Here is a 14,463-nt window from a genome sequence, read left to right as displayed (position 1 = left end):
TAATATAATTAAACAGATTTCTTTTAATAGTTGTTCATGCTTACTGGCAACAATGTATTACTCCCCCACCCCCAAAAAACAATGGGGGAGTGAGAGAAAAAACAACATAGTGAACAAAACTGAAAATTCAAAGCAAAGTTACCACTCTTATTGTTTATTTGTTTTTCATCATCATTAGTTATAACTCCCAGATTATGTGTAAAAGCTAAAAAGACCATCTATGGCCCCCACATGAACATGTCCCCCACTTGTACATGCCCCCCCCCCACTCCCAAACACATGCACACACTACTGTGTTTTATATTCAGACTGATGAACCTATTGTTTTTTCCATTCTTCAAATCCAAATACCCTAAACTTAACCAATATCCCTAAACAATAGAATTCTTGTGAGGACATAGTGATTCTTTGGAGATGACATCTGAGGACTTGGCATTCCTTTGTTAAATTCCTCAGTCAGAGTACAAAACAAGTGCACACACAATCTTACTTCTAAACTGAGACAATTTGCTGTCTTATTTAGTACTTGACAACATCTGGAATTCAAGGGTATAGATTTCCTCTCTAAATGTAAGTTCAACTTACAAATTGAATTTTATCTATGTAAAGAATAAGCCCAATCCTCCGACCTCCCTTCATGAATTTAAAACTGTTTTTAGTAAGAAGGATTTCAGTTGCAGTTAGCGCTCTTTTTATAGGGTCGCATTGCTTGTTTGGTTTCCTGTTTAGTATTTCTTCTTCGTAATGTTTTGCTTCTCAACGTTGTGCAAGTCGCGACCTGTTATATTTGAATAGTATTATTTTACGTTTTTGTCTCTGCGATTGCACTGTATGTATTGATATTGTTATGTACTATTAAAACTAAAGATAAGAAGATAATTAATTGTTAGGCAATGATTGAGTTGTATTGTAATACTAAAGAACTCACAAAATTATCATGTCTATTGGTATAAATGTCAAATGAGTCAATAAAAGAAATGGGAATTTTTTTTTTTATAAACATCTGGGAATGATTTTCAGGGGCTGTTAACCTTCAGGAAGGAACTTTTCAAAAAAGAAATTTGATCATTTTGTTATGTACTGAAATTGAATGCAGTACTTGTGACCTTTTAATATTACATGTTAAAGATACCACTTCAAGGAAGTTAAAACAAAGTTAGTTTTGTGAGGACTGTGGCAATAAAAATGAAAATGATCCACTTGCTATGTTAGATCCAGCGAAATATATTCCGATACCAACGTGATTGGAAATAGATTTTTTTTTTGTGATTGGAAATAGATGGATGTTGTTGTGTGAACAATTGCTTCCTGGTATTTAATTAAGAGGGTCTGTTTGTTCTTGCAGGAACCAATCAAGAAACCGATGTTGATAACCGGCGATAAAGCAGTCAAGAAAGAAGCGGTGGAGACATTCAAATATATCCTTTTCTGATTTTACTGAGCTAGCGAGGACAAAGGCTAAAGAACGCCAACAGTACGAGATATCTATGTCAGGTTGATGTGTATTTTGTGAGTGTGTGGGTGCATGCATGTATGTTTTGGTAATTTTTAAGTCCCAGTTAAAGTTTGTAAATTTATAAAATTACAAGAATAATTTAGGAAAGAAGAGAATAGAGCTCCAGTCAATAACGTGCTGGCCTAAGACTTGTTCCACATGGCATTGTCAACCGTGAATAAAGATGTCTTGTTTAGCATTAATGCAAAAGGGAGAGCAAAGGTATATCTACTGTAACTGATTAAAGGCATTGGAGACTCGACCCAAATCGTGTGCGGCCATCTGTAATAGTTAACTTTCTGTTGCTTGCAAGTGACATTTTGTGCATGTCGCTACAAAATGCAAACAGTAATGAAACGGGATACCTTGTTATCTTTAGCTGGACCTGAGATGTCCATCCCTGTATCATTTGTATACTGTGCTGTAGGTATTGACCGCAGCTGTATGTACTGACTGACTGTACACTAGTGTCTAATTACAGACGGTAGCAAGCTGTGTTCGTATTTTCTGGGATCGATGGTGGTGTCTTACACTTCTGTTACACCTCATTCGAAAATAGGTCAGATTACCGGCATTAGAAATTTCTTTTTGCCCGAGTCTTCACACCCTTTAATTGAGTTTTCCTTGACTGTACACACTGATTCAAGGCTACATGGGTGACAGGCAATTGAAAGGATGTACCAGGGACAGCGTCTGTCTGGAAATGATCACCAAAGGATGGAGTTTGGTCCCCTTGAGAGATGAGATCTACATGCAGCTGTGCCGACAGACGACGGAAAACTTCTTTGAGTAAGTTCAAAACTGTAGCTTCATAGTAGCATAGTACTATGAAGCATGGTATTGTGTAGCTATAGACTGTAGCTGCGTAGAATTATTTAGACAGAAGAAAACTTCTTTTAGTAAGTTCAAAAATGCAGCTTCATAGTAGCATAGTACTATGCATGGTATTGTGTAGCTTTAAACAGTAGCTGCGTAGAATTGTTTAGACACAGACAGAAAACTTCTTTGAGTAAGTTCAAATGTAGCTTCATAGTAGCATAGTACTATGAAGCATGGTATTGTGTAGCTATAGACTGTAGCTGCGTAGAATTATTTAGACAACAGAAAACTTCTTAGAGTAAGTTCAAAACTGTAGCTAAATAGTAGCATATTACTATGCATGGTATTATGTAGCAATAAACTGTAGCTGCGTAAAATTATTTAGACAACGGAAAACTTCTTTTAGTAAGTTCAAATCTGCAGCTTCATAGTAGCATAGTACTATGCATGGTATTGTGTAGCTATAAACTGTAGCTGTGTAGAATTATTGAGACAACAGAAAACTTCTTTTAGTAAGTTCAAAACTGCAGCTACATAGTAGCATAGTACTATGCATGGTATTATGTAGCTACAACCCGCAGCTGCATAGAATTATATAGACAACAAGAAACTACTTTTAATAGTAAATCACGGTTCCATGATGTATAAGATGACACTAGTTTATTATTTTTCTCCTCTCTCTCTCTCTCTCTCTTTGGTTGATTTCAACAACAGGGATAGTCTGAGAGCTGGCTGGGAGCTGCTGAGTATATCGCTGAATTTCTTTCCCCCCACTCAGACTTTCTTCACCTACCTCGATAATTACATCCGCAAGCACATCGACGGAGAATACGACCTCAGAAAAGTAAGTTTGTTTTGATCTGTATTTTTATGATTTTTTCTTGATGTCTTCCTTGGAAGTAACCTTATTTTCAAAGTTGTTTTTTTTAAGCGGCGATTAGTATGGATGACGTTCTATCGAGTGTAGAAAGAGCAATTCACTATTGAAGGTGTAATTCAGAATCGGCTGTACTCTATCCTAGTGGTGTGTATTTGACACTACTATACACATTACTATACTGTGATGTACTGAATAATACTATGCTATGCTTTACCAGTATATTAACCTCTACACTCTCTACTGTATTAATCTCTATACTATACCATTTACACAATGTCATACTCTATACTGTACAATAGTTTGCTACCTGCTGTATTCTACATAACATGCTACATAACATTGCTACATCCTATATAACATGTTATGTATGTATGTTATCACCTATGCTGTATTGGTATGTATGGTCAATGCTATGTTGTGCTCCACTATAATCAATTACTCTGATATATGCAACTGTACACATGATGCTAAACTATGTTATACTATGCTGTATGCTCTACTATTGTATATTTTTATATGATCCTATATTACATTATGCTCTACTCTAGTATGTTATATTATGCTATCTGTTATACTATGTTGTACTGTGTTATACTATTTTGCTCTACTATTGTATATTTGTATATTATCCTGTATAACATTATGCTCTACTCTATACTATATTATGCTATATGTTATACTATGCTGTACTATTTTATACTATGCTGCATGCTCTACTATTGTATATTTGATATTACCTTGAATGCAATTCTGCTCTACTCTATATTATGCTATATGTTATACTACGCTTTACTATGTTATACTATGCTGTATCCTCTACTATTGTATATTTGATATTACTTTGTATGACATTGCTATGCTATACTATGCTATACATGTTATACTATGTTGTATCCTCTACTATTGTGTATCTGATATATTTTGTTGTATTACATTATACTCTTCTCTATCATAAATTATGCTGTACTAAATACCCCATATACTCTGTTATAGCGCAATGTCTTACACTATACTATTCTCCTCATATACGCTACACTAATTATGATTGTTTTTGAGATTCTAATGTGACCTGGGTCATGTCTGTGTAATATATACTCTGGACTTTCTACAGGTACCAGTGAAGGATTATGCTGATTATTGCCTGAAGAGATTGGAGAGATCTTCCAAGCTGGGTGCCAGGAAAGGGACCAAGTTAATATCCCAAGATGAAATTCAGCAAGCTAGGGTAAGTCTTGTATGTCACTGCATACTAATCTCCTTGGATTAATCTATATAATCTCCTTAGATGAGTCCAGGCAGGTATTTACATACTTTTATCATGATGATACCCAAGATGTGAGGAAGCAGTTTAACAAGTCAATTTAACTGTAATCAGTGGAATGATTATGGTTATAAAACACCGGCTCCTAAAAAAAGCCTTTCCTTTACGTTACTTTAAATTAGATCGCATTTGATGGCTATCTGACTAAAGTCGTTGAGATATCTGACAATTTTTTTGATATGTGTAAAAGTAAGTTGGCCTGACGTTTCGATCCTAGCAGGATCTTTTTTTCTCCACACCTTTCTGTCTTTGTCCCTCTCCAGTTTATTCCCTAACCCTGTGCCTTTAATCCTGTCTTTGTCCCTCCACTGTTTATCTCCTAATAACTGTTTCTTCTCACCATCCATAGTCTACTTATAATCCCCTTTCATCTATCTCATTGTGTTCACCATGCTCATTAACCTGTCTGTATTCTGTGCGTGTTTTTGTCCCTTCTGTTACTGTTACTTGTCATTTAGCCTTTGAAGGAGATCCTGCTAGGATTGAAACGTCAGGCCAACTTACTTTTACACATTCTCTTACACAGGCTCTTTAGTGGAAGCAGTTTGCTAACAGTTTTATTTTATTTTAATTATTTTGATATCATCACTAAACCAGATCTTAAAACCAAATTAGAGAACTTTAATATTTTTGACGGGTTGGTATATTATATCGATTGAAACTATGACAATGAAGATTGTAAATATTGAACCCAGGGAGTGAGTTATCTATCAAAGTTAACATCCAAAGGCTGCTGCAAGAAGAAAGATTCACTCATAATCAAGACCAGTTCAACTTTAACATTACGCTTTCGTATCAAGTTTTTCTAGCAGAAATGGCTACCTTGAAGATTGACAAAAGACGGGGCAAGGAAGTATAGAGTATGAAAAAGATTAATAAATAAATAAATCAATAAATAAATACAGAGTGTGAATATTATTATGTGGCTTGATCAGTAATACACAAAAGTTACTCCCTCACACACATAAAGTCTCTTTTAAGGACGGTACGAAGTGTGAAACACAATTCCTGGTTTATTTTGAGCCTCCAAACCATCTGTAACTTACAGTTGACCTAGAAAACAATTCTAGAGAATGGTAAGGAAAAACAAAACCTAATCAGTGAAGGAAACATTGAGGCCCTCCTATCCCCTTGACGACCTTTGATTGTTATCAGGTCAATGAAGCATACAGTTAGTTTGTAGAGGCTGGTGTATGCAACAGTGTGAAGCCAATCAATCTTGGCTAGCTGAACCAACACAGATCAGCACCAAATGATCGATCACAAAACCCACTGGATTTTATGTAGCATTTTTTTTTTTGGAACGTCTTTTTCTCTCAAACAGGTGACAAACCCCATTCAACAAATCGCAATATTAGTTTACTATATATGGAAAGATAAGTATGTTGTGCATGGATGCACAAGTGATAGGATTTGGTGAATGTTTGGGGTCATAGTGCCAGGACAGTTTTTGCCTTTGAACCTTCAGTTTTTACAAGAGATAGTAAAGTTAACATACAGGACAACTTTTTGGTTTTTTTACATTGAAGGGATCTGTAGTCCTTCAACATAGCAACTGGAAGTTGTTAACCTTTTTTTACACACTGTAAATACAGTGTAAAATTTGATGATTGTCCTCCAATAGGAAACAACCTGTGGTCTTTTCACAACGTCAATTGTCACTATTACATTCAGGGATGAGCCTGGGGTAAAAAAAAATACAGAACTTTGCAAAACTTGCGGTATAGGCTCCAGTTTGCATATGCTACAGTGTGTTAGGATAATTGTTCTTGTCCCCGAGGTAGAAAAGAAATCACGGATATTCGGCGAATTCGGGTAAAAAGCTCATGTCTGTACATTGCTGAAATTTCCCTGTAGTGTCCTTCCGTAAAGTCACTCGTCGCAGCAAATTTGAAGTTTGTTCCCCCTTCAGGAGTACCCCTGTCATCATTCCATCTCGTAACATGTCAGAGGTACAGTGTACATTTGTTCTTGTAACCCTTTTATAACCCATCTGTAGGACTTCTACTTAATATTTAATGGTCACAGCTTGCAGAGTTAATTTGTCCTGTTCTCTTTCCAAAGGAATCTATCTGCAGTCCTTCAATGTTTGGCGAAATGTTGGAGGACGTTATGGCCTTACAGGAGACACGGTTCCCTGACCGTAAGCTGCCCTGGATCGTGGTTGCCTTGACAGAGGAAATACTGCGGCTAGGTGCGGAGAAGACCGAAGGGATTTTTAGGTACGTTGACCTTATGCGAATAATGACAATATAGCCTGTAGGTTACTCAATCAAGGAAGTAAGCTTGCACGGTTTTGTGAAAACCGTAAACTGGTGTTTTCTAGGGAAAATTTCATTGGAAACATTCAAATCTCTGACGGAAGTGTGCTTTTTTTTATAATTTTATTTGGAATTTTGAACGACTCTAGTAATAACGATGATGCTGGTTCAACATTTGAGGTTCTGTTCAACTATTGTAAGCAGTGCTCATGATCTAACAGCATATGAAACAACTCATAAGTCAGGATAACCAGAGCCAATGATCCCAATCATACACAGCTGTAACAATGTTTACAATAGATATACATATACACATGTATAGATACATGTGTGTTTGTGCTATTTAGAAAAAAAATTATTTGGAGGAATAGATGCGATATAGTTTTTAAGGGGAACATTTGCAAGTTGGCAGGCAGTCCTGGAGGCGATGAAGTGTGACATTCGCCTTCAGGTTGAAGGCGATTTTTGGGGCTGCCTTTATTGGACGGTGGTGTGCTGGGGAGGGGTGTTTTGTTTTGCTGTGTGCTGGTCGTCCTTTTGTGGTTTTTTGATAGTTTGAGTGGGTAATTGGGGGTTTGTCTCTGCAGGTCGGTGGGCGTATTTACTTTTTTGGCTCGCTTGACTTAAGTTTTGTTTGTTAGAATGGGATGGTTGGGTAGTGTCGTTTGGCTGTGAAGTTTTGGATCGCGCATGGCGGGTCACGTAAAAAGCACATGTACAGATACAAATATACATATCTATCTATTTATTTGCCTGAATATTCTGTAACAATTTATATTGGTTACTCCCACATAGCCACCAGTATCAAGCACATCCAGTTCTTGTTTTCTTGCTGACGGGGGGGGGGGGGGGCAGGGGTGAGGGGCACAGATCTGACTACCCATTGTTAGTGTACTTTTCTGACAACATGATCATTGAAATTCTGTTGTCAAAAGTTACCCGTCAGTGCTTTGTTGACTCTGTTCTTGTGTGTCCTCTCTCAACAGAGTGTCTGGAGACATCGATGAAGTCAATTCTCTCAAGTTACGGTGCGACCAGTGGCTTCCTCTCCAGTGCGTTGATCCCCATGTGCCAGCCTCCCTACTTAAGTTCTGGTATCGTGAACTGTACCAGCCACTCATACCGATGGAGTTTTATGAACGTTGCATTGAGCACTGCGAGAACATCGATGAGGCGCAACAAGTCATTGATGAGCTGCCAGAGATGAACAGACTAACTCTCTGCCATTTTATTCACTTTCTACAGGTTTGTGGAAATAATACATATCAAGCAGTGTTCCTCGAAATCTACCATGTATTCCTCAACATACAAACTCATATTTGTTCTCCATACATACCTTGTATTCTTCAACATACAAACCTATAGTTGTTCTCCATACATACCTTGTATTCTTCAACATACAAACCATAGTTGATGTCCATACATACCATGTGTTCCTCAACATACAAACCCATAGTTGATGTCCATACATACCTTGTATTCTTCAACATATAAACCATACCTGCTTTCCATATATACCATGTGTTCCTCAACATACAAACCCATAGTTGTTCTCTGCACATACCTTGTATTCTTCAACATAACAACCCATAGTTGTTCTTTATACATACCTTGTATTCTTCAACATACCAACCCATAGTTGATGTCCATACATACTATGTGTTCCTCAACATACAAACCCATAGTTGATGTCCATACATAACTTGTATTCTTCAACATAAAAACCCATGGTTGTTCTCCATACATACCTTGTATTGAACAACATACAAACCCATAGTTGTTTTCCATACATACCTTGTATGCTTCAATATACAAACCAATAGTTGTTCTACATACATACTTTGTATTCTTCAACATACCAACCCATACATACCATGTGTTCCTCAACATACAAACCCATAGTTGATGTCCATACATACCTTGTATTCTTCAATATACAAACCAATAGTTGTTCTACATACTTACCTTGTATTCCTCAACATAAAAACCCATAGTTGTTCTCCATACATACCTTGTATTCTTCAACATACCAACCCATAGTTGATGTCCATACATACCTTGTATTCTTCAACATACCAACCCATAATGGTGGGGGGGGGGGGTAAACATCCATTTCTCTGGATTTCCTGATAATATGCAACAAGTTGTGTTATATTATGGGATTACCATTGGTAGATAGTCATTTTCTTGAATTCTAAACATACTTTGTTTATACTTTACCAAATCTTAAAACCAAAACCAAAAACATATTTTGGGAAAATATATGTAAAGATACTGTCATACACTACCCATTAGTTTGTTTCCAATCATACACTGTTTCTGTTTCTCATAAATATTCCAATCTGTTTGTCCTTTACGTGAATACCCCACAAAGACCTATCTCAACTCTCTTCTTTTTTTATTTGGCTCTGTTAGGGTTTCGTGAAGGACGAGACCATCTCTACTACCAAGATGGACGTCAGCAATCTGGCCATGGTGATGGCGCCGGACATCCTTCGCTGTGATTCAGAAAATCCCCACATCATCTTCGAGAACACCCGTAAGGAGATGTCCTTCCTCCGTACGTTGATTCTTCATCAGGACACGTCGTTCATAGAGGGCGTAATATGAAGGAACCTTCTCGGGCATCCACGACCCCCCCGGACTCACAGCCGACACCGGCACTGCCACGATGACGAAGATTGCCAGCCTCTTGGGTGGTTGATAGGTGGTTGATAGGTGGAATCGCAATATCGAAATGAAGTTCGGGGGAGGGACTTTAAATTAACAAGAAGTGTTTGCCATACGGGGCGAAACGGTGAACGGACGGTAGAGTAGATTTGGTAGTACTTAATGATTCTGCAGAAACAAACCTGTAGTTTGACTGTACTTATTGATCAAAAGGGACAAAAATAACCAAGCAGGATCGGTATTATGAAGGATACATCGTACATATATATGTAAAGCCAGTTGACATGGTCATTCATTTATCCTTGTTTCTTCTTCAAATTATGGCATCTCACATACAGTTTTTTTAATATTTAATGTGAAATGTAAATTGATTCAGTTTATTTAATTGATCCAAACTGCATCTTAAAAAAAGTTTTCAATGAATTAGTCAATGCAATAATATCACTGTAGAGTATTTATATAGTTTTAATAATTATAAATTATCGGTTATTCTCTCATCTTTATTTCCCTGTCTCTTATTTTATCTTGGTTGCCAATTATGAAAGAACAGAGATTTCAGTGCCCATAGCATCTATATGACGGTGCTATATGATATGTGCTCGGAAGGTCATTGCACACTCCACTTGTGGAGTGTTAGCTCAGTGGTTAACGCCGGTGCCTTTCAATCATAAGGTCCCCGGTTTGAGTCACTCCCAGATTAATGTATGTCGTCTAGTTACAGAGTTGTTGAAGATTAACAATTCATAATCATGGACGTTAACATATGAATCTAAGAGAATGACTTTGGTCAGCTTGCGGCTTTGATAAGTCAAACAAAAACACAAATGTGACCCTCCAAACACCTGTGGTGGTCTGTTTCAATGCCATAGGGGAAGATGTGCTTTTAAAAGGCTTCTGCAATTTGTACCCTCCCTTCCCCAGGCCCCACCCAGTCACCTTCTGCCTGTCAGATCGTCCAATAGAAAACCCTGGGAAACATGTTTTCCAAACCCCCCTCCCCCCTTCCCCCAAAGAAAATATCTTCTGTCATGTCAATTTCTACATTAAATTTGAGACTATCTTGTTATTTGTAATGCTGTGTGTATTCTGTTCATACCTCTCTGCAGTAAACTTCTGAAACAAGAGAAAACTTGTTCTGTGTCTAAGAGATAAGTGTCGGTGATGAAGAGTGTTATTCCGGTTAAAAGGAAAACCCTCCGCTTCTCTGTGGTGTATGTGGAACTATTAACATGCTTGGAATGAGTAACGTCCCTTCAATAACAAAATTGAGCGGAGGGGGAGGGGTGAGAGGAGGGGGAGGGGTGAGAGGAGGGGGAGGGGTGAGAGGAGGAGCAGATGTACAGGGGAGGAGGAGGGGGGAAGATGTACCATTCTATCTACTTAAAGGACTACAAATCTGTAAATGTGCAAAGTTTAAGAGGGTTAAAAATCCCCTGATATTTGTTACCATCAACATTTATACTAGGATATGTCCAAGAATATTCTGCAGTGAATGTAGGGACAATATTCAATGTAGAAGAGGTCCTGTGATGTCATTGCTGACACCTAATTAAAAAAGGACTTCATTCTTGATCGTAATAATAAAATTGACATGTCAACAGATCTTAAGACAAGACTCAAACATTGGTTTCTTGTGGGATTGTTTTAATATGGCATTGTGGGTAATTACCCACAATGCCATATTAAAACAATCCCACAAGAAACCAAAGCATTGTTGTCACAACCTGTCCAATTGTTACGATTATTAGGTTTTCACATCTCCTTTAATAAGGACTTAGGCTTACAGTGTTTTTTTGTTTTTAAACATCTGAAATATATTTAATAGAAACTGCCTTAAAAGAGATTTTTTTCTTTTCAGATGTATCTTTAAGCTCTTTCTTTGTTTCTTCATTTTGCTCTGTTTTTTTTTTTTGGGGGGGTGGGGTTGTTTTTTTTTTGGCCTGTTAGCTCTCTTTTTGTGCTACAAAACTGTTAAGTTTAGATGGCTGCCTCTACTGTTGTATTTGTGATGGATTTTACAAAGGTTCTTGAACTTATTGCAAAACATTTCTGAATGCTCAAAGGGGGCTGGAGGAGGGGATGTGGAGAGTTCTGGTTTCAATTTGCTTTTTCTTACAAATCAGTGTAATGCAAAAATTTCCTCTGTAAACTCCTGAACACAAAGTTAAACTCAGGAGTGTAATAAGGGCAATAAGTGCTTAAGTGTGTTGCTATGCTATAAGGTCATACACAGTAATAAGTGCATGTGTTGCTATGCTATAAGGTCATCCACACAGTCATAAGTGCAGAGAACCTAAGTTTGACTTGAAATGTTAAACTCTTGAGATAATATATGTGTAATCATTATACAAGTACATTGTATAAGCTTGTAACAGTAAGACTTCATCCCTAATAGTGTTCATTTTATTATAATACATGTGCTACATGTCTGTAAGGTGCTTATATAATAAACAGCTCAGTGGAGTGACAATAAGAACCTCAGTTGTCTTTGATTGGATGAGCAGCTTTGGGCAATTAACCTCTTTAAAATGCACCGTTAAGTATAGCCATGTGTGTGGTATGCAGCCAGGACTGGCTATGCCTACAAGCCTATACAAACCGAAACTAAACCTAAGGCATTGAAGACTCGTCCCAAACCGTGTGCCGCACTCTGAAAAAGTTAACTTTCCGTTGCTTGCAAGTGAAGTTTTCTGCTTGTCGCTACAAAATGCAGACAGAAACGTAATGAAACCTGGTACCTTGTTATCTTTTATCTAGACCTGAGATGTCCATCGCTGCTATGTACACTGTTGTGGGTATTGACTGTAGCTGTATGTATTGACTGTACACTGGTGTCTAATTACCGATGGTAGCAAGCTTTATGTGTATTTTCTGGGTTCGATGGTGGTGTCTAACACTTCTGTTACACCTCATTTGAAACTAGGTCAGATTACCGGCATGAGACGTTTCTTTGTCCACGAGTCTTCACACCCTTTTAGACTGATGCATCTAACCATGCCTCAAATGTGTATGTATTCCGACCCTGTTTTATGAATCCAAAGTAATTAGAAGAAGGGGTGTTGAGGGGGGGAGGGGGAAATGACACTTTGAGTCAATAACCGGTGTATACAATTCAGTCCTGTTTTGTGAATCTTCCCCCCCCCCCCACCCATCTATTTAAACTGACTTTGAATGACAAGTTAGATTGTATAGTTGCATAACAATATTAGCAATCCCCATGTACCATTTCTTGGTGACATCAGTTAGTTACAGAATATTTGTGTGTAATATGAGGTGGACTTGGAAGTAGAATTGATATGACGACGATGTAACTATAGAACTGCAAACAAAAATCATAGATTGTAATCCTTCTCTTCTATGTTTTGACTTTGGTTGCAAATGAAGGGGATAACATTAAAACCAAAAACTTCCAAAAATGATTTAAACAATGTCACAACTTTCTTTTTAGTTTTTTTTACTTTTAATAGTTCATAGATGGATGTTACAAAAGTTACAAAAGCAGATCTCAAAAGTTGGTATAAAGGAAATTAATGTTTATTTCATGTGTACTTATCACCGGGATATTTTTCATGGTGAATGAATAGATATTCACACGATAAGCAAAATTCAAAATATAATTCAAATCAAACTTGCTGATTTTTTTTTTTTTTTTTTTTTGTACTTCAGGTAGGTTTTGAAAGAATCATGCTTTCTGGCCAAAGGTGTGCCACCATTAAATTAAACTGTTTTTGTGGCCAAAGGTGTGCTGTGGTCATTCAGTTTTTTCTTGTTGTGTGATACCTGTTTACAAATCTCTTAACGATGTGGCTCTAGAGATCCTTTGTTTCGCCCAAAGTATTTCTTCATTTGAGATGAAGATAAAGAACTGGCCTTTTTTGGTTGAATGGAGTAAAGTGACTTCAAGCAAGAAAAAAAAAACCAACTGTTCAAATTTTGTTGGATGGATTATACTCGGTGTTCTTCCTGAGATAAAATTAACTGATTGGTTCATCACACTGTTATTTGCTCAGGAAACAAAATCTTTTATTTCCCTTTCCATGCAGGATGATAATAAATCATGACTTTATGGTTATAAATTATTATTATATTTGAAATACATGATAATAATATTCAGTCCTTTTTCTCCTCTCAATTTTTTTTTTTTTTAAACAACAAACATGCCATGAATCCCTAGCTTGGGTATAAGAAGCATGGTTTTATCGGCTTGCTTGTCAAACTAAGGAAAACTTAACATTTTCCTTTGCTTACATGAAACTTTCTGGCCACAATCACTCTGTGTAGATTTATGTTTGAAGTCTGTTCCGTTCTCTCAAAAGCTTAGTACAATTGTTCAGCAGGCACTCATCAGTTGGAAAAATCTACCAGGATCTGATATGTTACAGGAGCACTTGTTTGTAATAAGATTTGGTATCAAAACATTGATATCAAAAATATTCATGTCAAACATTGCAATAAAAGAACAATGCTGGGCATAACTTATCAACAATCAGTGGCTATAGCGTCCCATGCCTAAAGACAATGCAATACCAAGCCGGGTTGGACTTCTGACTTATCAACAATCATTGGCTATAGCGTCCCATGCCTAAAAGAAAGAATGCAATATCAAGTCGGGTTGGATTTCTGACTTAATGTCTTTTGCAAACATGTTATGACAATATGTAACTGATTATAATGACCACAGGTCTGATATGTTAAAGTTTCTCACACTGTTTATACTCTTGAGGCTGAATGTAGTTCTGAATTTTCACAATGTAAAGAAGTAATTTTTTCTCGTTTTCTTACATCCCACATTCTCTTTCCTCCCCTCACCCTCCCCCTCCCTCCCTTTAGAGTCCTACATTAATTAGTAGCTGCAATGTTTTTCATGATTGGTCTGCCTCTGTGTGAGTTATTTATTTGTTGATATGAACCACATGTATCATTATATGTACAGGAGTAATTAATAACAAATAAAATATCAAAATAAATCAGTCTTTTCTTTTTTCTTTTCTGTTGTTCTATTGTCATCACTAATGCC

General features: G+C 37.0%; 1 protein-coding gene across 2 annotated transcripts in view; it reads left to right on the top strand.

Annotated features, from left to right (window-relative positions):
- Positions 1-14,413, top strand: part of LOC139982026 (uncharacterized) — a 98,385-nt gene extending 83,972 nt beyond the window's left edge. For both annotated transcript variants that reach the window (XM_071994525.1, XM_071994524.1), the window contains exons 9-15: positions 1,346-1,418; positions 2,134-2,284; positions 3,029-3,158; positions 4,306-4,419; positions 6,580-6,737; positions 7,763-8,021; positions 9,192-14,413. In XM_071994525.1, the coding sequence (XP_071850626.1) occupies positions 1,346-1,418; positions 2,134-2,284; positions 3,029-3,158; positions 4,306-4,419; positions 6,580-6,737; positions 7,763-8,021; positions 9,192-9,386 (1,080 nt within the window). In that variant the 3' untranslated portion in view covers positions 9,387-14,413. The remainder of the gene's footprint in view (positions 1-1,345; positions 1,419-2,133; positions 2,285-3,028; positions 3,159-4,305; positions 4,420-6,579; positions 6,738-7,762; positions 8,022-9,191) is intronic.
- Positions 14,414-14,463: the final 50 nt, after the last annotated feature.

Source organism: Apostichopus japonicus, chromosome 16 (assembly GCF_037975245.1).
Source record: "Apostichopus japonicus isolate 1M-3 chromosome 16, ASM3797524v1, whole genome shotgun sequence".
NCBI classification, from domain to species: domain Eukaryota; kingdom Metazoa; phylum Echinodermata; class Holothuroidea; order Aspidochirotida; family Stichopodidae; genus Apostichopus; species Apostichopus japonicus.
The sequence above is the reverse complement of the archived record's forward strand: the minus strand, read 5'-3'. Positions and strand labels throughout refer to the sequence as shown.